We start from the raw sequence: 26,056 nt of genomic DNA on the forward strand, positions 1-26,056 counted from the left end.
GAACCACACAAAGCATGGCGGTAAGCTGTACAAAGCCTGGCGGTGAACCACACAAAGCCTGGCGGTAAGCCACACAAAGCACGGTGGTAAGATGCACAAAGCCTGGTGGTGAACCACACACAGCATGGCAGTAAGCCACATAAAGCCTGGCGGTGAACCACACAAAGCTCGGTGGTAAGATGCACAAAGCCTGGTGGTGAACCACACAAAGCATGGCGGTAAGCTGTACAAAGCCTGGCGGTGAACCACACAAAGCCTGGCGGTAAGCTGCACAAAGCCTGGTGGTAAGCTGCACAAAGCCTGGCGGTAAGCTGCACAAAGCCTGGCGGTAAGCCACACAAAGCATGGAGGCAAACTGCAGAAAGCCTGGCGTTAAGTCACATAAAGCCTGGTGGTGAACCACACAAAGCTCGGTGGTAAGATGCACAAAGCCTGGTGGTGAACCACACAAAGCATGGCGGTAAGCTGTACAAAGCCTGGCGGTGAACCACACAAAGCCTGGCGGTAAGCCACACAAAGCACGGTGGTAAGATGCACAAAGCCTGGTGGTGAACCACACACAGCATGGCAGTAAGCCACATAAAGCCTGGCGGTGAACCACACAAAGCACGGTGGTAAGATGCACAAAGCCTGGTGGTGAACCACACAAAGCATGGAGGTAAGCTGCACAAAGCCTGGCGGTAAGCTGCACAAAGCCTGGCGGTAAGCCGCACAAAGCCTGGCGGTAAGCCACACAAAGCATGGAGGCAAACTGCAGAAAGCCTGGCGTTAAGTCACATAAAGCCTGGTGGTGAACCACACAAAGCATGGTGGTAAGCTGCACAAAGCCTGGCGATGAACCACATAAAGCATAGTGGGAAGCTGCGCAAAGTCTGGAGGTAAGCCACATAAAGCCTGGCAGTGAACCACACAAAGCCTGGTGGTGAATCACCCAAAGCATGGCGGTAAGCCACACAAAGCATGGAGGAAAGCTGCACAAGGCCTGGCAGCAAGCTGCACAAAGCCTGGTGATGAACCACAAAAAGCATGGTGGTAAGCTGCCAAAGCCTGGCAATGAAGCACAAAAAACATGGGGATAAGCTGCACAAAGCCTGGCGATGAACCACACAAAGCATGGCAGTAGGCTGCACAAAGTCTGGTGTTAAGCTGCACAAAGCCTGGCGGTGAACCACACAAAGCATGGCGGTAAGCTGCACAAAGCCTGGCCAAAAACCACACAAAACAGTGGTAAGCCACACAAAGCATGGAGGAAAGCTGCACAAGGCCTGGCAGCAAGCTGCACAAAGCCTGGTGATGAACCACAAAAAGCACAGCAGTAAGATGCACAAAGCCTGGCGGCAAACCACACAAATCATGGCAGTAAGCTGCACAAAGCTTGGTGGCAAACCACACAAAGCATGGCGGTAAGCCACATAAAGCCTGGCGGTGACCCCACAGTTTGCTCTGTTGTATTTAAGGGTTTTCTGTGTAAAGCCCGAGTGAAGCTGTTAAAGCTATAAATGCTCCCAGAGGAGGACGGCAAGCTCACGTTCTGCCCTTTGTGGTGACGGACACTCTGGGACAGTCGCCGACAGGTTTGTAGTTTTTGGACCAGACAAACTTGGATGTCTCACAGATCTCACAGGCTTCAAGGGACAGGAACACGTCTCCGGTCTCCTCGTCGACGCCACACACGATCTCTTTAGTACCTGAGAAAGCAAATAAAACATAAAAAATGTAACAGACATAAACTGCAGCACCTGAAAACTTCATAGTCTGGGATGAAATCTGTGGTTTTATTTTTTTTGCAAAGCAAAGATGTTTTTACCTGGAGGAGGTTTGGCACAGACGGGATCAGATAACTGCGACGCTCTGCCGATGCCCTGCAGATTAACGGCACGCACTCTGAACATGTAGGTTTCACCTTCCTCCAAACCGCTCACCTGCAGGAAAACATGTCAGGACAGCGTCACACAGATGCGCAGCGGGAACACAAAGCGACAGAGTGACGGCACTTTGGGGGTTTTTCCACCTGACCTGGAAGTAACGGCGGCTCACAGCTTCCTGATTCAGGGTGGTGAACTCGGATGAGCCTTTCTTGGCCATGTCCACAAAGTATCCAGTGACGGCACTTTCTCCAGTGTAGACCGGAGCTTTCCACAGAAGGACCAGAGAGTGACTCCTGACCTCGCAGAAGTTCAGGTCGTACGCTGGACCTGGGCGTCACAAAGACAAAAAACCCCAATGAGGAGAATTAAAGTGATAAAACCTGCACCGTCTTCACCTGCGCAGAGAGGTAGGAGCACGAATCGGGATCGGCTCTGTGGAACTTCAGGGACCTGATGTGATCCGCCGTGCGCAGAGCGGCATGGATGCACCATAAAAACCATCAATAAAAGAATGAAAGAATATTCTAACAGTGTGGTGGTGGTTTGGAAGCAGTGTCTCCTACCCGGTTCTGCCATCGTCCAAGCTTCACATTTCATGGGGTCGCTGGGGTCTGAGGGCAAACCCACGCCGGCGACGTTACCGGCCTTCACCCTGAACTCATAGAAGTGTCCCTCCGTCAGATTGTCCGCCTCAAATCACAAAGACAACAATGTCATAAAAATACAAACAAGCAAACAAACAGTGTCTTAAAAGAGTTTTGTAAAAGTCTGATCCTACAATACAACAAACATATTTTCTTGGAAATGTCTCAAAATCTGATATGACAGATTCAAAGTCGGGTCCAAGCAAACCAACAAATGTAGTGAAAATCTACTTATTTTATTTATATATTTTTGTACAAGGTGGAAGGACATAAAACGTGTCTGAATATGATGGAAATTAAAATAAATAATTACTCGATAGTCTACGTATTGGTGGAGGTGAACGAACATATGAGTGCCGCTCTGGTTTATTCATGTATATTTACTGAGCAAAACTTTCAGCTAAAGACTGTGACGTGATTTTTTTTTTTTTAAATGGACATTTCATATATATATGGCAGCACTGTTGCCTCACAGCGAGAAGGTCATGGGTTTAATTCCCACCTGTGTCCTTTCTGTGTGGAATTTGCGTGTTCTCCCCGTGTTTGCGTAGGTTCCCTCTGGATGTTCCAGCTTCCTCCCACATGACATCCAAAGACATGTAGGTTAGGTGGATAAATTGTCTGTCGGTGTGAATGTGTTTGTATGTCTGCATGTGGCCCTGTGACAGACTGGTGTCCTGTCTGGGGTGAACCCCGCCTCGCGCTCTATGATTGCGACCCTTAATTGGACTAACAGTTGAAGAGTGTGTGTGTGTGTGTGTGTGTGTATATATATATGTGTGTGTGTGTGTGTATAAACATGCAAATGTATGGTATCGTCAGCATATAAAACTGCTGACGGCTCGTAGTCAGATGTCGCGTCGCTTCCATGAAGAACTTGCTAACAGATTTATTTATTTAGTTATTATTTTGTTATGTACTTATTTATTCCTCTTTATATTGGTTTTGTTTATATTCCATATTTCTTTTTCTTATTCTTTTATAGATTTCTTCTTTTTTTTTCGGGTCACTCTCGTCACTCCACAGATTTATATCTGACCTGAACCGTTTGAATAAGTCACCACATGTTCTTCTGTTACATACAGTTTATAAATGTGCACTCGTCAAAATGTTGATTCTAAAAGACTTTAAATCTTTTTATAAATTGAGAAACACGTCCAGGACCCGCCTGATTGGTTACGGTCACACGGACCCACTCACGGTGCAGATCCTCTCCGTGACGGCGGCCTGGTTGACCTCCTGCCACACCAGAGAGTCGACGTCGCGCTTGTCGATGTAGTAGGCGTTGATCTGGGAGCCGCCGCGGTGTTTGGGTTTCCTCCAGGCCACGGTCATGGACGAGCCGTCGCAGCTCAGCAAGGTGATACCGAATGGAGCGCTGGGAGTCGCTGAGTGTGGGAGAGTCGGGATTAACGTGCAGATACTCGGCATCAAACACAAATCTCACTTTTTTCTAACCCGCACTTCATGCATTAAGTATAAGTGTCCTGGTGGTCTTCAGAACGGTGCCCGACAGTAAGTGTGCAGTTTGGGGAAAAAAGCCCATGAAGCTCAGTGGGGGGGTGGGGTGGAGGCGAGGAAAGAGTAAGTCAGGGGAGATGTGATACATACCATACTGCGCGCCCTGACCTGGAGAAAAGGAATGAAAGGAGGCGCACAGGAGCTTAGAAATGTCAGGTCCACTTAAAACTAGTCGAGCCCTCAGACTGTGGACCTCTGCCGAATCAACGACAAAACTGTCACCTCCCCAAACATGAGATGTACATAGAATCATTTTTGTTTTTCCTTTCTGTGTGACTTATTTGATCTTTTTGTACTTTTTATCCAAATAACAGCAGTTTATGAGTTCTGGTCCTGATTTCGGTGCCACCTGTCTGACTGTTTACAGGATGATGTAAAAACTCAGAGTGATTTCATTGAGACCTGGTGAACAGGTGGGGGAGTGAACCAAAGAAGAAAACACCTGGAAAATGTTTGGAGCAGATCCACGTAAGGAGGCAGGATCCAGGCATTTCTTTTTTTCTTTAACATGGCAAGATAAGACATTTTTCAACATTTGTGTGAATTTCTACAGAGACAAATGCACAGATCTTCATGGGGAAAAAAAATCTGGCACATGTAGAGTGCTAATATCTACATGATCTATTTTAATATATAATATAATGAGAGAAAATACACTGATCCCTGTGGGAAAAAAAAATCAGGCATAGGGTGAATGCTAATATCTACAGTATCTATTATAATATAAAATAAGAGATAACGCATAGATCCTAAAGAAAAAAATCTGGCACATTTAGAGTGTTAATATCTACATTATCTATTTTAATATGCAGTATGATACTATATATAATAAATGATAATGTACAGAGCTTTATTTGACAATCACTCATATAAAGAGTTCTAATATCTGCATTATCTACTATTATAGTGTATAATATAAATTAATAAGAGATAACGCATAGATCCTAATGAAAATGATCAGACATTTAGAGTAGGAATATCTACATTATGTATTATAATATACTGTGTGATATATAATAAGAAATAATGCACAGAGCTGGCATATGAAGAGTTCTAATAACTACATTATCTCTTCAGAAATCTACAAAAATGTTGAAAAATGCAGTCTCAAAATTTTACAGAAAGAGAGAAAATATAGGTTGTCCCCCAAAAAATTACATTTGACCCTTAAATGCTACAAACTTAATCCCTTATGTTTCTTTTTTACTTGCAGAGACCCTGAAGTTTATGTTGATGCCAAGCAAGACTCAGAAAAATGCCAAGATTAACCAAAGTACAGCGAACAAAAATTATTGAGTTTTGGCACCAGACCAGGAAGTGTCAAACAGGTGCAGCGACTTTATGCTTGACTGACAAAATGCAGGGCCAATATTGACACTGGTATGAAAAACTTCAACCTTTCAGCTTTCTACGGACAATGGGTTCAGTCGTTTTTAGCCTAATCCTGTTAACATTTCTGTGTGTTAGCATGTTAGCGGAGGTACGCGCACTTGGAGGACTCTGTAGTTGGGAATGTGAGGATGCTCTTACCGAGGGCGGATTCCACGGCGATGGGAGAGGACTCCTCCGATTCCTCACTGAGGCCGAACACGTTGACGGCTTGGACACGGAACACGTAAGTCTCACCCGGGATCAGTCCGTGGACCACAAACCTGACAGAGACACAAAAACCCGCCTATGAAAACGCCCCAGTTCACTTTACTCATGTTCCAAAAAACTGAACAAACACATGCAAGATCACTAATGACGATCCAAGACAGATACGACCTGATGGAGCGGCGCACCTGAGACCGGGATCAGGTCTCACCTGGTGAGTCTGAAGGGTTTGTTGTTACACGGGAACCAGTCCTTGGACCCGACCATGCGGCCGTCGATGTAGTAGCCCATCAGGTTCTTCGCGTGTTTTGGAGGATCCCACTGAACAAACACAGATGTCTTGTTGTTCCGGGTCGCAGTCACCTTACCGGGCACAGAGGGCACGCCTGGACACAACACAAACCATTACTGATTATTATCCATTAAATTCCAAAGGCTTCGTGTAAGACAAAAATAAAATAAATACAAACAGACTTAATTATTTAACAAGTGTATTTAGAGTGACAGCAAAACGTTTGCCAGAAGAGCAACAAAAAAAAGATAAAGTCATGTAATTTTCATCTTTATCCTTCAGTCCTTCATGTGGAGCAAAACAATTAAAGTACGAATTTAAATAAATCTATAAGAGATCCAGTTTCTATCAATTAGGGCTCTACTCGGGTTATAAATTAAACATAGAAAAAACTCAGATATTATGCTTCAATTACGCACCCAGAGAGGATATAAGTAAACTGTACAAATTTAAATGGAAAACAAAAATCATGAAATATTTAGGCATTAATATCACTATAAATCTAAACAAAATATATGAAGCAAATTATGGCACTATGACTAACAAAATGAAAAATGATTTGGACAGATGGGCCCCCTTAACACTTGACTTATATAACCGAATAGAAATTATAAGGATGATTGTCTTACCCCAAATGTTATTCCTTTTCCAATACTTATCACTGGAAATCCCTAGTAAACAGTTCAACGAGTGGGACTGAACCATCTCTAGGTTTATATGGCGGAACAAAAAACCGAGGGTACGCTATAAAACTTTACAACTACCAAGAGTTAAAGGAGGATTGTCACTCCCATGCTTGAGAAATTATTATAAAGCAGCACAATTGCAGTATGCGGTGTACTGGTGTGAAGACGGTATGATGCAAAATGGAAGGAGCTAGAATTGAGTCAATTTGACATTCCCCTTCAAGCTCTGCTGGGTGAAAAACACCTTATCACTAAACATTCAGAAAAGTTACGCACTTACACTCGAGCCCCCCTCAGCATCTGGCTCAGAGAGCTCCGTAATCCCCTTTTCGAGAGAGGAACACGATTACTAAAATGGATTGAACACGATATGGATTTTAGACCAGCACAGCTTGACTTTAGATTTAAAGAATGGACCAAAAAAGGCATTACTTCATACGGTGTAATCTCTTCTGGATCTGACCTTGAAAGTTTCCAGCAACTGCAGGAAAAATTTGATCTCAACAAGCGAGACTTTTTCAGATATTTGCAGCTCAGACATCATTTTAATAAAAATGTTAAAACATTAGAAAACAACTATCAAGATATTGTTAACATCTTTATTGATGCCTACAAAGGCAAATCCTATAGCAAGAGGCTATCTAGAATATATGCGTGCCTAGAGGCCTACAACAAAACATCAACACTATACATTAAAAATACATGGGAAAAGGAAGCAGAAACAATACTGACAGAAGATGAGTGGCTCAACATATGCCAAATTAATTCCACCACCACAAGCTCAGGGCAATGGAGGGAATTTGCGTGGAAGAATATTGTTAGGTTCTTTATAACTCCCAAAAGGACATATCTTCAGACAGGCAGGGCTGAATCTGGGCATTGTTGGAGACATTGTAATAATGTGATGGCTGACCATTTTCATATTTTCTGGGGTTGCCCATTGATTCACTCCTATTGGTTAAAGGTTGTCAAAGAGATAAGATTAATTATTGGCCTGGAAATTCAACAATTTTCAAACTATATTTTTATGCAATCTACCAAATGAAATTAACCATCAGGATAAGTACCTTTTGAAAATATTACTGATAGCAGGGAAAAAAAAAATCAATAACAAGGAAATGGCTTAATGGGGACCCACCGACGATGGCCGAATGGTCAGCCACCGTAGAAGAAATTTGTGAAATGGAAATGCTTACCTTTTCCCTAAGACTTAATAGTAACAAGGCCCAAAAATATTGGTCAAAATGGTTAACATATGCAAAGGTGAAAGAAGCATAAAATAATGCCCCCCCCCCCCCCCCCCCCCGTAAATCATACTGTACATTCGCACCGGTCAATTTCCTCAAATTGAGTTGAGTAGTCCATGATAATATAACAGCCCCAGGGGACACGCTCCCCATTAGTCCGTACTAGATGGACCAACTTAGGTGGTTCATGTACTCAAGGTGGGTGGGACCGAGCAAATGCCCCAACTCCTTCATACTTGGCATTTTATCAAGGTTTATTGTAACCCGTTGCTATTCAAATCTACTGCCTATGTTGTTATTCTTTTTTGAAATGCACCATCCCCCCCACCAGTGACCCACCTGTTCTAAGTTCTATACGTGGTATATTTTCTATGCTGTTCTTCATTGTAAGATTAGGAAATTTGGATTAAAAATAAAGTTAAAAAAAAAAGACTGCATTTACAAATATTCAAATTGCGATGGCAACCAGTGGAATTTTTGTTAATGTGAAAGTATAATTTGTACTGTTTGCTTTGTTTGTACCATTTTGAAGAATGTCCTGTACTAATTGTTGTGTTGTTTTAAAAAAAAAATCAATAAAATCTAAGTTAAAAAAAAAATCTATAAGAGATAAGACAGTTTTTTTGTACTGTTATGATTATTTCTTAACATTTGGAGAGCAGAACACCAAGTTTAAATAACAATGTGTGAAATAATCCATCTTCTGAGTGTAATGATGCTGAGATTACAAATATGTGGTAAACAAACAGGAAAGGGAAGTGCAATTAAACAACTCAACAGCCACGCCCACTTTGTGCTGACTGGCAGGTGAACAACGTAGGAAACTAGGTGCATTTTAGTTCTTCCAGGTTTGTGATGAAGATTGGGAAAGTGGACCAAACCAGAAGATTTTGTGCTTCTGACACTGACTGTCACTTCCAGAAGGGCACTGTGCATTTCTGGAGTTGGACTGAGACTTTGTGGGGTCAGGTGTAATTAAAACAAAAAATGCCTTAAAAAGTCTGGAAGTTTGAATAATGCTGCTATTCTGCAATAATTCTGCTACTGTGCAAGACTTCTTAAAGTGTGCAAAGACTTAGTACAATTTCAGAACTTTTGCACAACAGTAGAATTCTGGCATGGTCCAGGCCCACGTCTAGAAGTTTACCTTATTTTCTGGAGTATAATTGTCACCTTTTTTGTGTGTTATCAGCTCTTTAATTTGGGATTTTGGGGCATTGTTGTAGAGAACTTTTTAATTATTGCCCTTTTTTCTTTTATTATTGGAGTTTATTTTGTTTAGTGCCTTAATTCCTTGGGAAAAAATTAGATAATTAGTTTAATAGTTATTATTAGTAATGAATCCATGATTTTTTTTTGGAGTTCATCAGGTGCACTGGAGCATAACTCACAGGACCTCACAAACTAGGTTAAAAAACCCCCTGATATACTCCAGAAAATATCCATTGGCTCACGAGTCAAGACAAACGTGAAAACAATAACAAAAGGATCATAATGACGAGCAGCTTGATTAAACTGTCCGGCAGTGAAGACGTAAATTTTACTACAGGGACAAATTATTTTGCTCCACCGCTGAATGTACTCTGAGCGTCGGTCTGGTTATTTTTCCAGCATGCTCAGATGGTGACCTTTAAAGTGCACGTCGCACCGCCTGGGTCAGAATACTGCAGTGACAAAAAAAAAAATTCAGATATTCTTACTAATTACAAATACCACAAACACAGGACAGAATATAAAATTTTAAACCGTGTTGCGTTCATGGTGCTGTATGCTAGACCGCCTCTACATGTTAAAAAGTGCACGTTGTTGCCATTGTGGTCAGTGCACGTGTGAGTGTTAGTGTCAGCAACAGTGGTACTGCACAGATCAGTGATTTTATTAAACTATACGTACCAACTGGCAGCTCAACACCTGAAACAAACAAAGTTCACCTCAATATCATGTCAGCAAACATTTATGTGTTTACAGTCCAGACTGTTTTCTCAAATGAGTTTATATGAAAATATCCTGCAGAAACTCACTAGTTCTACAATTTATTTTCATGGAGATTCATTTCATTGGCTTATTGTAGTTCAACTTTAATTTGAAGGATTTATAAGAATTCAATTATGACCAAATTATTATTTACAGAGACAAACATCACCTCCAAATGAAAACTTTATCCCTGCTCAGTGTTTTTACATTATCAGAGACAAACATGTGCATTAAAATAAAATCTTCTTCTGCATTTTCACTTCATATTTGATATTTTTACCTTTAGGATTTTTAACTATTGTATACCGTATTAAAAACGCAAATGATCCAAATCAGAATTTCCCAAATTATGGCTCACTTTTGTTGAGGCTGTGGATCTTTTAGAAGCTCAATTAAAAAAAAAAAAATCTATCACTGAAAATGTCCGACAGTGACCTCAGAGAAAGTCAAATGTAAAAACTGTAATGCTGTGACTGACAGCAGAGGGCGATATTTTTGTTACTTACATTAATTATGGGAAAAAAATAACAAAATCCAAAGGCTGACTGACATATGATTCCTTTTTTTTACGTGCAAACCCACATCAGTGGTCACCCTTATTTAAAAACAAACAAAAAAAATACTATTTTGACAATTATTTTTTGTGTGCTTGCATGTGTGTGTGTGTGTGTGTGAGAGAGAGAGAGGCCACAGGAAATCTGACCAACATAATTTTTAGGTTTTCTGTTTGATTCATAATCTTAATATTATTTATACATTTTAATACGTAAAGACATTTTTCTGGCATAAAATGTGTTTTTCACTTTTGTTTAAAAATTTGTTTTTATTCTGTCTCTCTTTTTCTTTAAATTCAAAGTGTATTTTGGGTTTTTGGATTTATTGAAAGCACGGCGACTGACATCACAAAGACACATCACAGCTTTAAAGTCAGTGAATTCTTCCTGACAATTAAAAAAAAAACACCTGCAGGGGGTCGGGATCAAATCCCGATCTGATGTGTGCACTCTGCTCCGTGCACACGGGCCCTTACCGTGCTGGTCGACCTTTTGGATGGGCTCCGAGGGCGCCGAGGCCTCGCTGGAGCCGTGCACGTTGACCGAATAGACTCTGAACTGGTACTGTTTGCCGTCTTGCAAATCAAAAACGGGGTAACGAGGAGAGTGCAGTTTGACTGCGGTGTTGATCCGCTGCCACACTCCAGTGCCCGCTAAGCACTGTGGGAAAGTCGGGGAGGAATAAAAAGAGCCAAAGACAAACACACAAATGTCTTTCTGCATCATCGGAGCTCAGACATCATTTCAACTCAATCAGCAGCTAAAAGCCTGCAGAAAATAATGACGTAGCAAAACCGTTTATCACAGACCAAACCCGAGGCTGTTATTACGAGCAAAACAAAAAACAAAACCGATAACAGTAATTTCTGCTTTATTTATTAACACTAAACTGAGGCTAGAGGTGAAAAGGTCCAATTCTGTTGAGTCTTTTAAATCTAATCTTAAAACACACTTCTTTTCTGTACTTTAGAATTCATGTTCATTTTAACTTGTTTTATATTAATATTTCATCTTAACATCATTTGGGTTAATATGCTTCTAATGTTCATCTATTTTGTGATAGTAATTTTTTATTGTTTTTTTTTTTAACCTGTGGTGTTTAATGTAAATTTGATATTGTAAAATATTTTGAAGTATGTATCCTGAAAGTGCTATATAAATAAAATGGTTATTATTACTATTATTAGTTTATCTTCAAATACACCTTACCCTGCAAGATGTATCTGAAGATTATTATTATTATTAATATTATTAAATTAGCACTTCTCACAAAGAAATTTCAGCTTTGGTAAGTATGAGAATTTCAAAATAGACACTTACTAACTCAATATTTTAGAAAGAAAAAAAATGAGGGCCAGAATAAATTTTAAACAATCAGTTTCACTGTAAATTAGGAACAACAATGATATGTTGGTGCTTTTAATTTAAAGTAAAATATAATTTGTGAAAACAAACATTCAGGTCTCTAATAAGTAAAACTGCAGCACAAAATCCTTTTACATCATAGGTTAAAAATTAATCAAAAGTTACTTTATATTTTTATTACATATCACACTTCTAACTGATTCTAAGTTCTAACTGATGGAAGCTAAAAAAAAAACCTTCTACTTTAATGTTTTGCAGAACCTGAAACAGTCATAGTTTATAAAATCATGACGCTGCTTAGGTGGGTAGGGAGAGTTCCCATGGGATAAAAAAAGCTTTTAAACCTACCATCCCCGGTTCTCAAGACCAGGCACCTAAGTAGCTCTGTCCATTCTTCTTTCTTCCCCTTTTTTCTCTCTCTTTTTAAACATTTAGAAGTACCTCAGCATACACTAGTAGAATTCCACCTTAGATTTGGAATGTATAATAGAAGATATACTTGACTGAATTTTCATGTTTTGCATTTTGCTCAAACTGCAAAGATCAAATGTGGTGCCGTAGAAAGTAATTATTACCATGCGAAAATGAAATAAAACTGAAACTTACTTTCCACTGAATAATAAATAAATAAATATTTAACTTAAATTAAAGTCTGTTAAGAGCCAAAACCAGCCAATAATAATGTCACATTGGTGTTTTAAGGTCAGCTGACCTCCAACGATGCAGAACAAAGTGACTGACAGTCAGTTTCCAGCCGGCCATTTAAATGCCTGAACTACGGTGGCCTGTAGGGGCCACTAAACGTCCAAGCAAAGACAGCACTATCAAATGCAGAAAACATTTAACAGCAAACGTAACCTACAGCAATGGAAGAGTTTCATTTGATAACATGTCTCCTGCAGATTCAGACCACGCCCACAAACACAGAAACACAACACAGCAGACGCACTAACGCAAACAGATGCTTCTACCCCGAGACTTTAACTGACAGCAGCAACTCTGCATTACGAAAATAATAAAATGCGAAAAAAACAGCTCGACTGGCGACAAACTGGCTGCCAGTCCAGGGTGAACCCGCCTCTCAGCTCCAGCACCCCCACCCACCCCCACCCATGACCCTTAACTGGAATAAGTAAATTTAGAAAATGTATGGATGAAAATACAGCTGGTGTAAGAGTACAATCATGAAAATAAATGAATAAACTTACTCAGGTCTGCTGACCAGGTAAAGAGTTAAAGGGTGTAGTGCCGCGACGCGCCGGATGCCCCGTCAGTTAAAGTCTCCGGACACAAACTGTGTTTGTGTTGTACTTCTTTTTGTTTGTTTTATGACTTCTGTTGTGTTGTGGAGCTTTTCAAAGCGTTTCTGTGAATTTGTGCTGCAGGTTCCTATTCATTGGCCACCTGTAGCTGAACTGATGCAGATGGCTTTTAATTTTTTTTTTTCTTTTCTACATTTGTAAGTGTTTTCTGCTTTTGCTGGTGTTGCCTAATTTGGAAATGTTGTGGCCACCGTAAGAAAGGTTAAAATCTGGAAGACATCCAAACGTATCCAAAGAAACCAAATATGCAGGTGTGAATTTTAACATTTCTGTTGAGTCTAATGTTAAAATCCCAGAAATGGCGTCATCTTCAAGTCGTCAGATGTTGGAACAGAGTGAATGCTGCGGAGGGTTCGACTTTAAACATACACACAGTGTCGTAACAACTTTTAGAGGTGCAGGTGAGGCCACACACACACACACACACCTTCTCGATGATGTACCACAGCGGCGCCCGTCCACGAGGGCTAGGAGGCTTCCAGCTCAGCACCACGTACGATTTGAAAATCTCAGACGCGTGCACGTCGGTGGGCTCCCCCGGGATGCTTACGTAGCCTATATTGGGAGTGAACGGCGTTGGAGGTTTTACAGTACACACAGCAGCGGCTGCTGCTGCAGAAGTCCTTTACACTTCCTGCCACGCCCCACTCAGAACACATTGAAGAACAGAACCAGGAGAGCAATAATGCACCGTGGAATGGAAATAAAATAACTCATCTCTGGACTGGAAAGCCTGATTAGTCAAAAGCTTTGTCTCAGCAGAATGTTTTTTTTGGTTTGTTTGTTTCTGGACATATTTTAGGGAGATTTTGTTTTTTGTTTGTTAGCTTGTTTGGTTGTTTGTTGAATATTTAATATGGAAGCAGTCACATTTAGCTCAGAATAAATGTTTTAGTGTTAGAATACTACAAAGAAGAGATGTCAAGAAGGTCAGCCGTCTGGTTTCACTTTAATCAGTCGATAAATTTTGGGCAAAATGTTCCATGTTTGATAGAAAACTGAGACAAATCAACAAACTATGAGTCAACAGTGTAGAAAATATTTAGAATATTTCCTCAGTGGTGTGAGGACATGGTAAATACTTGCAGAAGTACTTTAGTTTTCACAGATTCACTGCAGCTTAATACAGGACGTCTGCAACAGCTTCACAACGATACGAACTCAAGTTAGTTTTCATATTAAACTGTGGACTTTTAGTTTTTGTTATGAATTAGTGATAAGATACATAGCCCCCCCCCCCCACACACACACACATACACACAATTAAAGAAAAAGGACAGAGATTTAATTAAATATATTAAAAGTTAATTAAGGCGTCAAGTTAAGATGTTAAGATGAGCATTAAATTAAAAAATTAATTGTAGGATATTAGATTTATGATGTTATTTATACCCTGATTAAATATTAAATTTGAGTATAATTTTTGACTTCTTTTTTGTTTCTATCAGAGGGATGCTTGTATGACATTAACGTGAATTAAAATTCACATCTAAGTAACCTACGAAAACATAAGAAGTCAAAGTTTTACATACATCAGCTCTGAAATGACGAGGAAAATAAAGTCAGTGAAACAAAAACTGCATTTTCAGAATTTATTTAACAATTTAACATTTTAATCCCAGAATTATTTGAATGAAGTCAGAATTCCAAATTCCTGAGTTAATGTGAAAGATTTTTTACTTTACTATGGAAAAAGAGAAACCCCGAATTTTAGCAGCGTCAGCTCTGTTAATCACCTTGGGTTCTACGTAACTATGCTTGAATGAATTTGAGACATCTTAAGAACATCTCATCTGATTTATATCATATTTATCAGGAACGATGAGCTGAGAGAAGGGAAGAAGTGATTTAAGTTTTATTAGGATGATAATGGTCAAATGAATGATCAAGGTCAAAGGTCAAGGTAAAATTTCCAGGCACGTGCTAACATAATTGTAACCGAGTAGAAATATTTTATTTTTAGTAACTTAACATTTTTGTCTCTCCATGCCTGATGTGTGGCGTCACTGTGCACGTGCACTTTAGATCTAGCTGTAGCTGTCATCGTATTTTCTCAATTTTACCGTCAAATTTGTCTCCACGTACAAAACTATTTCTCGTCTGTACTATGTCACTACAAAATAAAAAAATTAAAAAATCATAAATGCATAAGTGACTCTTGATATATTTACTAAGGATCAAAGCCTAAAGAGGATTCTTTTAAAAAACATTGTTAAATTTAGAAGATTTATGGACAGATGAACAGATTTTTTTGTTTCTGGATGATATAATTTATAATAAAGGAAACTTCTTCATGGCTAAAACAGGCTGTTGAGGTTGTGAAGCTAAATTCAAATGAAATGCCTAAAATACAACAAACCATAAAGTCTTAAGAGCCCAAACAGAACAGAAATAAGGCAACAAAAAAAAAACAATAGGTGACCACACATGATGAGTGGCACGTTTACGCTGAGGAGGACATCAGAAGGCGGGAAGACGGCGATGACGGTAAGACTTTGACAGACGGGGACAATGTGGACAGAAGAAAGAGAAATGGACTTTAAGTTCCACTAAATCATTCACACCTAATTTGCAAAGGAGTTCATTTGGGCCAATTAACATGTTGCCAGATAATGTGTTGCCAGATAGGGTCATGCGGCCCAAGAATGGCTCATGGCTGATTACAGAAGGTACCGTGTCAGTAACTGGAAGAAAGGACAAGCGAAAAATAAAAAGACTTATCTTAACCTGAGAGAACGGAACACTAAATCCTATTGCTGCGGTTGTTTGCTGTGTTATTTAAGAGGTATTACTCTGTGAAACCTGTGGGAAACTTCCCACTAGTCCTAGGGTCCACTAGTCCTACTCCCAGCATTGAGGATGTTGAAATTGGTTTTACATTTATGGTAGGCGATATGTTGCACTAAAGTAGGTTAAGTAATGTTACAAAAGTGTAATAATAATAATAATAATAAAACCTTTTAATTATGGTGAATTATCATTATTTGTTGATTAAAATTCAACAGATTTATAGACAACAGTACAATTAAAGATGATTAATTGTGTTTGTCAACAGAATCATATATGTTTTATTTTGTAAATTGAACAAAACTGGATCTGGTTTGTTAGCAATTTGAAAGTACTACATTTATTTGTGAACTTTAAAATCAGTTTGGGGTTGTAATATACACCATCAAATAACATAAAGCGGTTAGGACTAGTGGATCCTAGGACTAGTGGACCCTCCCCCCAGCTGTGATGAAGTACATTACTTACTTTAGATGGCAGATCTTATAGCTCCACTGATTCTGTGGTTTTCTGGAGAAACATCACGTGTTTATGATGAATGGGTGGGTCTACGTACAGCTCCATAAACGTGTTTTTACTCTGACTGTTCCAAATGGAACAGAACCCGACCAGTGGTCAATAGATAATCTGACATTGATACCTACTTTTATTTTTTACTGAATCTAACAAGAACGTTTTATATTTAAACAGTTAAATGTGCTTCATGTTGAGAAGATGTAACAGCTAAAAAACAAACCATGGACCATGAAGAATAATAAGTTGGAACAGGGGGATTTATTTTCAGTACGGATGTCTAAGATGTAAATATTAATATGATGGAGGTGATGAGGAGGTTCAGGCAGAGGGAACGTTATTAGAATTTACTCTCTGTGAAGTGATAATTTAGTGGATTAAAGGATGTAGATCAGAGATCCAGGATCAGTCTGTAAACAATTTTACCTTCCAGGTCATCATCCTTGATCACTATGTCGTGCATTCCATGGATTTTAATCACTGTTACAGGGAACAACACCGACAGAATCATCAGGAAACACTGCAGACTTCTTCTTCTGCAGGTTTTGATTTACCTTCCTCGGTACCTTGCAGCCGTTCGCTCTCAGCTGGGTCGATGGCGGTCACTTTGTCCGACTTGCGGGACGGCCTGCTGATGCCCGCGCTGTTGACGGCTCTGACGCGGAAATGGTAGGCGTGGCCGACCTTCAGGCCGTGTACTGGGTACTTACAGATTTTCACAGGAGTATCATTGCACTGAACCCAGGTATCACTGCCGACTTCACGCCTGCAAGGAAATACAAAGACATGTATGAAGAGAATTCAGCTCCAACCACAGAGACGGACAGAACTGCATCGCTGACACAATATACTATGTATCACCAGTGCACCACCGTGTGAAGCTGTCCGCCACGTCGAATGGGGCTCAACGTGTTTGCGAAGGATGTCAACCAATGGAAACCAGTTACTCAACAAAGAAGCAGTACATAAATCTATCTTAGTTAAATCATGAAAATAAATTGATTAATACTAATTACTACAAATGCATTTAACAAATGTACATTTTCCAACCTTGAATTGATCATTTTGGGACAGAATGTCCTTGGACAGCTTTGAGCTGGAGGCACTAACTGGTGCTGCGTGCAGCAAAATTTAACAGCATTTACAACTAGACCCCAACCGATATAACAGTCATCCTATAATATCAGCCAATATGAGCCTTTATCATAAAAAAAATCAGTATTGGTGTTATTTTTGCTGATATGAAAACTTTTATCTTACTGCAGAAACAATGCAGAAAAAAAAACACTCTGGCTGTTGGAAATGGTGTCAATATGTAGTGACCAGCAGAGGGAACTCCTACAACATTGCTGACAATGCTGTCAAGCATGGCTGGGAGCCCCATCAGCTCTTTGTCACAAGAGCTAAAAGAGGCAGAGGCAAAGCGACCAGCTGCCATTCAATTTCATTCAGAATGGATGTTTTACAGCGACAAGAGACAAGCGGTGGCTGTGCTACCAGATAGGCAGAGCCAAAATAAACAAGAAGCCTATTTTATGCAAATGTTGAATGATGCAACATGGCAACTGCCAATCCGAGCAAAGGCAGCATGAAGTATTTTGGTTGGTTGTTGGTTATATTTGTAGTTATTTATCATAAAGTTAATGTTTAAACTGTAAAGCATTAAACCTTGGTTATATTTCTTTGTCACTGGGGTTTGATCATGAAATGTTTGGAATCATTACTATTTTTAACGTGTCTGTACTGGCAGATATATCAGTATTGGCCCCCAAAAAATCCACGTGAGGGATGTGGTCATGTGATGAGTCCGCCCTCTCGTTCTTCTATCAAAACATAGATGGCAGGTGAAGGACTCACCTGTCCACAAAGTATCCAGTGATGGGAGCCTCATTAACCGTATTAGGTGGTTTCCAGGCAACAAGAACGTAGTCCGAGTTGATGTCGAATGCCTTGACACTCATCGGTGCGCCGGGAGCTCCGGGAGCAGAACGTGTGGCATCTAGGAGGGACAAAGTGAAGTAAAGTCGACAGAAATTAGCACGAGAGGCGGCAGAAGAAGGAGGGAAAATTTACTGATTTGGTTTGAATGACAACTGAGTTTATAACTTAGGCAACAACGTGCAAACAAAATAAAAATCCAAACCCACAAATAAACAAGCAGACTGTAAACAAACTACAAAGCAAATATTTTAATATGTTGTGTTTTCTGATGTTACTGTTCATCTGTCATTGGACAGAAAATTTAATTAGCTAATTGATTTCTTGTTTCAAACTTCAAGGTGAATGAAATAATTTGGACTTGTTGCTGCGCCTCAAGTGGGAGAATATGGATGTTTTAATTTTTATTTGATATAAAGTAGTTTGACACCTTTGTCAGATTACTTTTTGTGGGTTGAAAATAATTATTTTCTGTTATTTAGCAGAAGATTTTTTGTGTCAAGAACAAATGTGTAGATTCCAATTTGGGTTTTAGTAACAAAAATAAATAAATTACATTATTTTAGAAGTGTTTTTTTTTTGTAACATTTTTGTTGGCTGGTTTGGTGTCAGTTAAACCAAGTGAATCGTGATTCATACAAAATTAAGCTTCGTGGGTTTTCTTGAGTCTTACCTGATCTTTTAATCCACGTGGTCGACGTCACTGTTTATTGTTCTGTCACGACTCTGATTTCTAAATAAGTGCTGCTGTGAAAAACCACGACTGCCTAAAGTTAATGCAGTGAAGATCTACAAAGTTTATGCAAAGATTCTATAATGATTTTAATTGAAAGTGCAGGAAATTAAAATGAGAAAGTTTTGGGAATATTTGTATTTATTATTTGGCACATTTAGCTGATGCCATGTTTTACAACTGGCAAGGTTGAGATATTTCCTTTGTTCAGAGCTCGTATTGTTACCAAGGACTGATTAATGATATCAACGTCCATTGTTCACTGCTGTTGCTGAATATCCCTAATGTCTCCCTACATATTAGTCCTACCAACTTTCCTTTTTGGCAATGTTCATCCTTGACCCAAAATACATAAACATACCAAACAGCAAATATCAGCTCTCTCCAGTTTCTCCGTGATTGAAGTCACACACACACACACACGTGCATGCAGAGTTTCTGTCTTTTTTGCATTCTGCTGCAAGCAGGTGCTTCTGTTTTTAGACATGACGTGACGGAAGACATCAAACGGGCACTACACATTTCACTCATGGTAACGGCAACATGACACGTACCTAAACTGACTAAACCAATTGAAGTACAAAAACACAATAAATCAATAACACTAACAGCACTGTTAAACAAACATGAACCACAATAACAACATTTAAAACCCCAAACCCCCATGGTGCATTGCAGCACAACGTCAACTGTTTACTGGTTAGCTAAAATTGCTAATTTGTCCAAACAACTTTTGTTGTACAACTTTCCATTTTTGCAGCACTCATCCTTGACCCAAAATACATAAACATACCACACGGCAAACGTCAACTCTCCACAGTTTCTCTGTGATCAAAGTCATACACACGCACCTACACATGCACGTACACATGCACGCACACAGAGGCCACTTGGCTTTTAATATAAAGAAGAAGAAATGAGAGCAGTATGTGACCTGAAACAAACAGGTAGGCGCTGTGCTCAGTGGTGCCATCCTTTGCAAAGATACGGAGTGTGTAGAGACCCTCGTCATCCTTGGCCAGGTGGGGCAGCGTCAGCCGGGCTGCACAGCCGCTCACCGACATCTGCACCAGATCACTTTGACTCAGCAGCTTGTCTGTGTTGGGCAACATCCAAGACGCAGGTTAAAACAAATAAAATACACATAACTCCACATGTGGACATTTTTATGAGTTCATTTCTTATATCACGACTATCATTAATTTGACAATTTTATACATTTATTTTTCATTAACATCATGATTATCATCAGGGGGCACATAACTGGTACTCATCGTGCTCATGTGTGCTAAACATCATTGAGAGGGAAACACATTTCCTGCAATCTGTCTTTGCTTTACTCTTATGAAGCTCTTTCCTTGTGTTTTCTGCTGCGCATCATTTATGTTTAGCACACACAAGCACCATGAGTACCAGTTATGTGCATGCCCGATTATCATTATTATTATTATCATTTTTTCATTCATTAATTTTCTGACGCTTATCCAGGTCACGGTGGCAGCAGACCAAGCAGCTCATCCCACATTTCCTTATCCTCAGCCAAGTCCTGTAACTCTTCCCGGGGGATCCAAAAGTATTCCTGAATCTGCTGGGAGATATAATCCCTCCAGCATGTCCTGGCTCTTCCGCGGAGCCTCCTCCTATTTGGAAATGCCTGGAAGACATCCCTAGAGAGACCACCAGGGGGGCATCCGTGAAACAGCAAACGCTATGCCAATCTGTCTATTGATCTCATCTTCAAATTTACTCCCACTCCTGAAGAAGACACCAAGAAACTTAAACTCCTCCCCTTGGAGTAAAAACTCTCCCCTGACCCAGAGGGGACAACCCGCCCTTTTCAGATTATCATCATCATCATCAACATTATCATTATTATCGTCATCATTACAATCGGCACTGTCGCCATTGTGATCATCTTCATTTGAAGGATTTTGTTTTTGTTGTGGAAGGGCGTGCTGATAGCTTTGGTGGGTGTTTGCACCGTTTATGACAATGACGAAAAACAAATACATATTTTGAAAAAGGTAAAATATACACAAACACAGAGTTAACTCACAGTTACAATTAAATACATTTTTCAAAAGCTGATGTCTGTCCGAGTAGGACACTAAATGTCTCCCAGCCCACTGATGAATGACTGAAACCATCTTACCGTCCCTGTACCACTGAGCCAGCGGTGGCAGGTTGGGCAGGTCAGGAACCACCACCATGCTGCATGCCAGACTGATGGAGCCGCCTTCCACACCAAAGCTTGCTGAGAACCGATCCAGCAGGGAGACCTCCAGCTTACTGGGGTGGATCTCAGTCAGATGTGGAACTGAACAGCAAGAAATTAAACATCATTTCTGTATAAAAAGTACAGAATCAGATTCAGTCACTTCAAATATGGACAAAATTACTGTAGGTCTCAGCTACAATGAGGGCTTATTGTTCTGACCTTATGAGCAAAACATATGCAAAATACAAAATTCCTATTGACACGTGGCCATACTTATTCAAGTATAACCGTCCACAATCTACTGGCCTACTTTGGAAAGACAATAGAGGATTTCAGGACAAAAAGATCCCAGAAAGTGTCAGTCAGGCTGAATGACCCTGTAACTAAAGTAGGCATCATCTCTAATAGAAAACCAACATTTACTGATGTTGGAGCTATTTCGCTTAGTGTGCTGTTGTGAATTGTGGATAACACTAAAAACATGACTTGTGTCTTTCACCCAATACCAACTATTTTTCTTACTTGGACTCAGTATGCTGAAAATTATAAATCTGTCACTTACAGCCAGTTCTGTTCCTACATCCTTTAAATCTGCAGTGATTAAACATTTTCTTAAACAGAACCTAGATCTGGCTCCAGCAGATGGCAGTGTGAGCAGCCACACATTCACTAGAGTGAATTAAATTGCCCTTTTTTTTTTTTTTACAAATTAAAAAAAAAAAAGCCAGATTTACACATAGATTTATTTGTAAAACCTGGCCAATTTTCTTAAATCCTCCAAACCGTGACTATCCAGGGTTGGGACCAGGAAGCAGAGTTGTAGTCTTACACACCTCTCTGCAGCTTCTCTCCCCCTGCCATCCCCTCATTACCCCATCCCTGTAGAGACGGTGCCTGCTCCCAGACCACCAATAACCAGCAAAAATCTATTTAAGCATAAAAATTCAAAAAGAAAAAATAATATAGCACCTTCAACTGCACCACAGACTAAAACAGTTAAATGTGGTCTATTAAACATTAGTTCTCTCTCTTCTAAGTCCCTGTTAGTAAATGATATAATAATTGATCAACATATTGATTTATTCTGCCTTACAGAAACCTGGTTACAGCAGGATGAATATGTTAGTTTAAATGAGTCAACACCCCCGAGTCACACTAACTGCCAGAACGCTCGTAGCACGGGCCGAGGCAGAGGATTAGCAGCAATCTTCCATTCCAGCTTATTAATTAATCAAAAACCCAGACAGAGCTTTAATTCATTTGAAAGTTTGACTCTTAGTCTTGTCCATCCAAATTGGAAGTCCCAAAAAACAGTTTTATTTGTTATTATCTATCGTCCACCTGGTCGTTACTGTGAGTTTCTCTGTGAATTTTCAGACCTTTTGTCTGACTTAGTGCTTAGCTCAGATAAGATAATTATAGTGGGCGATTTTAACATCCACACAGATGCTGAGAATGACAGCCTCAACACTGCATTTAATCTATTGTTAGACTCGATTGGCTTTGCTCAAAATATAAATGAGTCCACCCACCACTTTAATCATATCTTAGATCTTGTTCTGACTTATGGTATGGAAATTAAAGACTTAACAGTATTCCCTGAAAACTCCCTTCTGTCTGATCATTTCTTAATAACATTTACATTTACTCTGATGGACTACCCAGCAGTGGGGAATAAGTTTCATTACACTAGAAGTCTTTCAGAAAGCACTGTAACTAGGTTTAAGGATATGATTCCTTCTTTATGTTCTCTAATGCCATATACCAACACAGTGCAGAGTAGCTACCTAAACTCTGTAAGTGAGATAGAGTATCTCGTCAATAGTTTTACATCCTCATTGAAGACAACTTTGGATGCTGTAGCTCCTCTGAAAAAGAGAGCTTTAAATCAGAAGTGCCTGACTCCGTGGTATAACTCACAAACTCGCAGCTTAAAGCAGATAACCCGTAAGTTGGAGAGGAAATGGCGTCTCACTAATTTAGAAGATCTTCACTTAGCCTGGAAAAAGAGTCTGTTGCTCTATAAAAAAAAGCCCTCCGTAAAGCTAGGACATCTTACTACTCATCACTAATTGAAGAAAATAAGAACAACCCCAGGTTTCTTTTCAGCACTGTAGCCAGGCTGACAAAGAGTCAGAGCTCTATTGAGCCGAGTATTCCTTTAACTTTAACTAGTAATGACTTCATGACTTTCTTTGCTAATAAAATTTTAACTATTAGAGAAAAAATTACTCATAACCATCCCAAAGACATATCGTTATCTTTGGCTGCTTTCAGTGATGCCGGTATTTGGTTAGACTCTTTCTCTCAGATTGTTCTGTCTGAGTTATTTTCATTAGTTACTTCATCCAAACCATCAACATGTCTATTAGACCCCATTCCTACCAGGCTGCTCAAGGAAGCCCTACCATTATTTAATGCTTCGATCTGAAATATGATCAATCTATCTTTATTAGTTGGCTATGTACCACAGGCTTTTAAGGTGGCAGTAATTAAACCATTACTTAAAAAGCCATCACTTGACCCAGCTATCTTAGCTAATTATAGGCCAATCTCCAACCTTCCTTTTCTCTCAAAAATTCTTGAAAGGGTAGTTGTAAAACAGCTAACTGATCATCTGCAGAGGAATGGTCTATTTGCAGAGTTTCAGTCAGGTTTTAGAATTCATCATAGTACAGAAACAGCATTAGTGAAGGTTACAAATGATCTTCTTAGGGCCTCGGACAGTGGACTCATCTCTGTGCTTGTTCTGTTAGACCTCAGTGCTGCTTTTGATACTGTTGACCATAAAATTTTATTACAGAGATTAGAGCATGCCATAGGTATTAAAGGCACTGCGCTGCGGTGGTTTGAATCATATTTATCTAATAGATTACAATTTGTTCATGTAAATGGGGAATCTTCTTCACAGACTAAGGTTAATTATGGAGTTCCACAAGGTTCTGTGCTAGGACCAATTTTATTCACTTTATACATGCTTCCCTTAGGCAGTATTATTAGACAGCATTGCTTAAATTTTCATTGTTACGCAGATGATACCCAGCTTTATCTATCCATGAAGCCAGAGGACACACACCAATTACCTAAACTGCAGGATTGTCTTACAGACATAAAGACATGGATGACCTCTAATTTCCTGCTTTTAAACTCAGATAAAACTGAAGTTATTGTACTTGGCCCCACAAATCTTAGAAACATGGTGTCTAACCAGATCCTTACTCTGGATGGCATTACCCTGACCTCTAGTAATACTGTGAGAAATCTTGGAGTCATTTTTGATCAGGATATGTCATTCAATGCACATATTAAACAAATATGTAGGACTGCTTTTTTGCATTTACGCAATATCTCTAAAATTAGAAAGGTCTTGTCTCAGAGTGATGCTGAAAAACTAATTCATGCATTTATTTCCTCTAGGCTGGACTATTGTAATTCATTATTATCAGGTTGTCCTAAAAGTTCCCTGAAAAGCCTTCAGTTAATTCAAAATGCTGCAGCTAGAGTACTAACAGGGACTAGAAGGAGAGAGCATATCTCACCCATATTGGCCTCTCTTCATTGGCTTCCTGTTAATTTTAGAATAGAATTTAAAATTCTTCTTCTTACTTATAAGGTCTTGAATAATCAGGTCCCATCTTATCTTAGGGACCTCATAGTACCATATCACCCCAATAGAGCGCTTCACTCTCAGACTGCAGGCTTACTTGTAGTTCCTAGGGTTTGTAAGAGTAGAATGGGAGGCAGAGCCTTCAGCTTTCAGGCTCCTCTCCTGTGGAACCAGCTCCCAATTCAGATCAGGGAGACAGACACCCTCTCTAGTTTTAAGATTAGGCTTAAAACTTTCCTTTTTGCTAAAGCTTATAGTTAGGGCTGGATCAGGTGACCCTGAACCATCCCTTAGTTATGCTGCTATAGACTTAGACTGCTGGGGGGTTCCCATGATGCACTGAGTGTTTCTTTCTCTTTTTGCTCTGTATGCACCACTCTGCATTTAATCATTAGTGATTGATCTCTGCTCCCCTCCACAGCATGTCTTTTTCCTGGTTCTCTCCCTCAGCCCCAACCAGTCCCAGCAGAAGACTGCCCCTCCCTGAGCCTGGTTCTGCTGGAGGTTTCTTCCTGTTAAAAGGGAGTTTTTCCTTCCCACTGTCGCCAAGTGCTTGCTCACAGGGGGTCATTTTGACCGTTGGGGTTTTTACGTAATTATTGTATGGCTTTGCCTTACAATATAAAGCGCCTTGGGGCAACTGTTTGTTGTGATTTGGCGCTATATAAATAAAATTGATTGATTGATTGATTGATTAAAATCCACCACATTTCAGTAACTTGTTGTGTGTTATACCGACCAGCCAACCACTGATGTCAGGAAACGAATCTTCCCATAATGCAATGCGGCATGTGTGTCTAAATGCTAAAACCTTTCAAATTAATGCATTACTTTAATACTAAAACATATAACTGATATTTTCACTTTGTAAAATGACAGACGTGATGTTAATTTCAATAACTTGTCCGGAATTAGTTTATTTAAAATTTTAAACATAAATCAAAACTGTATACCTGTGCATGACTCCAGTAATACGCTGCTACGTCTGTATGGTGTTAAAAATAATTTTTTTCTTCCCTCTCCCTTTCCTTTCTCTCTGGTCACCAGGTCTTTTTTGCTGAGAGACGGCCAATCTGAGACAGAAGTGCTGACTCGTTGTGTCAGTAGCTGCCTGTCAGTGTACTGAAGTCAATACCAACGTTATCGTTTAGCTGTTATCTGTAACTTCCGCTAAATTTTTTGAGGTTTATC

At 39.7% G+C, this 26,056-nt stretch overlaps 1 protein-coding gene across 9 annotated transcripts in view; it reads right to left on the reverse strand.

Annotated features, from left to right (window-relative positions):
• The window catches only part of myom2a (myomesin 2a), a 54,931-nt gene that overhangs the window by 10,125 nt on the left and 18,750 nt on the right, over positions 1-26,056 (reverse strand). For 3 of the 9 annotated variants that reach the window (XM_034187887.1, XM_034187890.1, XM_034187886.1), the window contains 16 exons: positions 21,193-21,357; positions 19,975-20,136; positions 18,227-18,368; positions 16,936-17,135; positions 16,796-16,849; positions 13,497-13,624; positions 10,859-11,042; positions 9,748-9,765; positions 5,841-6,015; positions 5,564-5,685; positions 4,124-4,141; positions 3,713-3,900; positions 2,432-2,558; positions 2,024-2,195; positions 1,808-1,929; positions 1,529-1,688 (listed from right to left, as the gene is read on the reverse strand). In XM_034187887.1, coding sequence (XP_034043778.1) covers positions 1,529-1,688; positions 1,808-1,929; positions 2,024-2,195; positions 2,432-2,558; positions 3,713-3,900; positions 4,124-4,141; positions 5,564-5,685; positions 5,841-6,015; positions 9,748-9,765; positions 10,859-11,042; positions 13,497-13,624; positions 16,796-16,849; positions 16,936-17,135; positions 18,227-18,368; positions 19,975-20,136; positions 21,193-21,357 — 2,137 coding nt within the window. Of the gene's footprint in view, positions 1-1,528; positions 1,689-1,807; positions 1,930-2,023; positions 2,196-2,431; positions 2,559-3,712; positions 3,901-4,123; positions 4,142-5,563; positions 5,686-5,840; positions 6,016-9,747; positions 9,766-10,858; positions 11,043-13,496; positions 13,625-16,795; positions 16,850-16,923; positions 17,136-18,226; positions 18,369-19,974; positions 20,137-21,192; positions 21,358-26,056 lie in introns of all 9 variants that reach the window. The other 6 variants (XM_034187889.1, XM_034187888.1, XM_034187892.1 and 3 more) reach the window with 6 other exon arrangements.

The sequence above is a fragment of the Thalassophryne amazonica genome, chromosome 15 (assembly GCF_902500255.1).
Source record: "Thalassophryne amazonica chromosome 15, fThaAma1.1, whole genome shotgun sequence".
NCBI classification, from domain to species: domain Eukaryota; kingdom Metazoa; phylum Chordata; class Actinopteri; order Batrachoidiformes; family Batrachoididae; genus Thalassophryne; species Thalassophryne amazonica.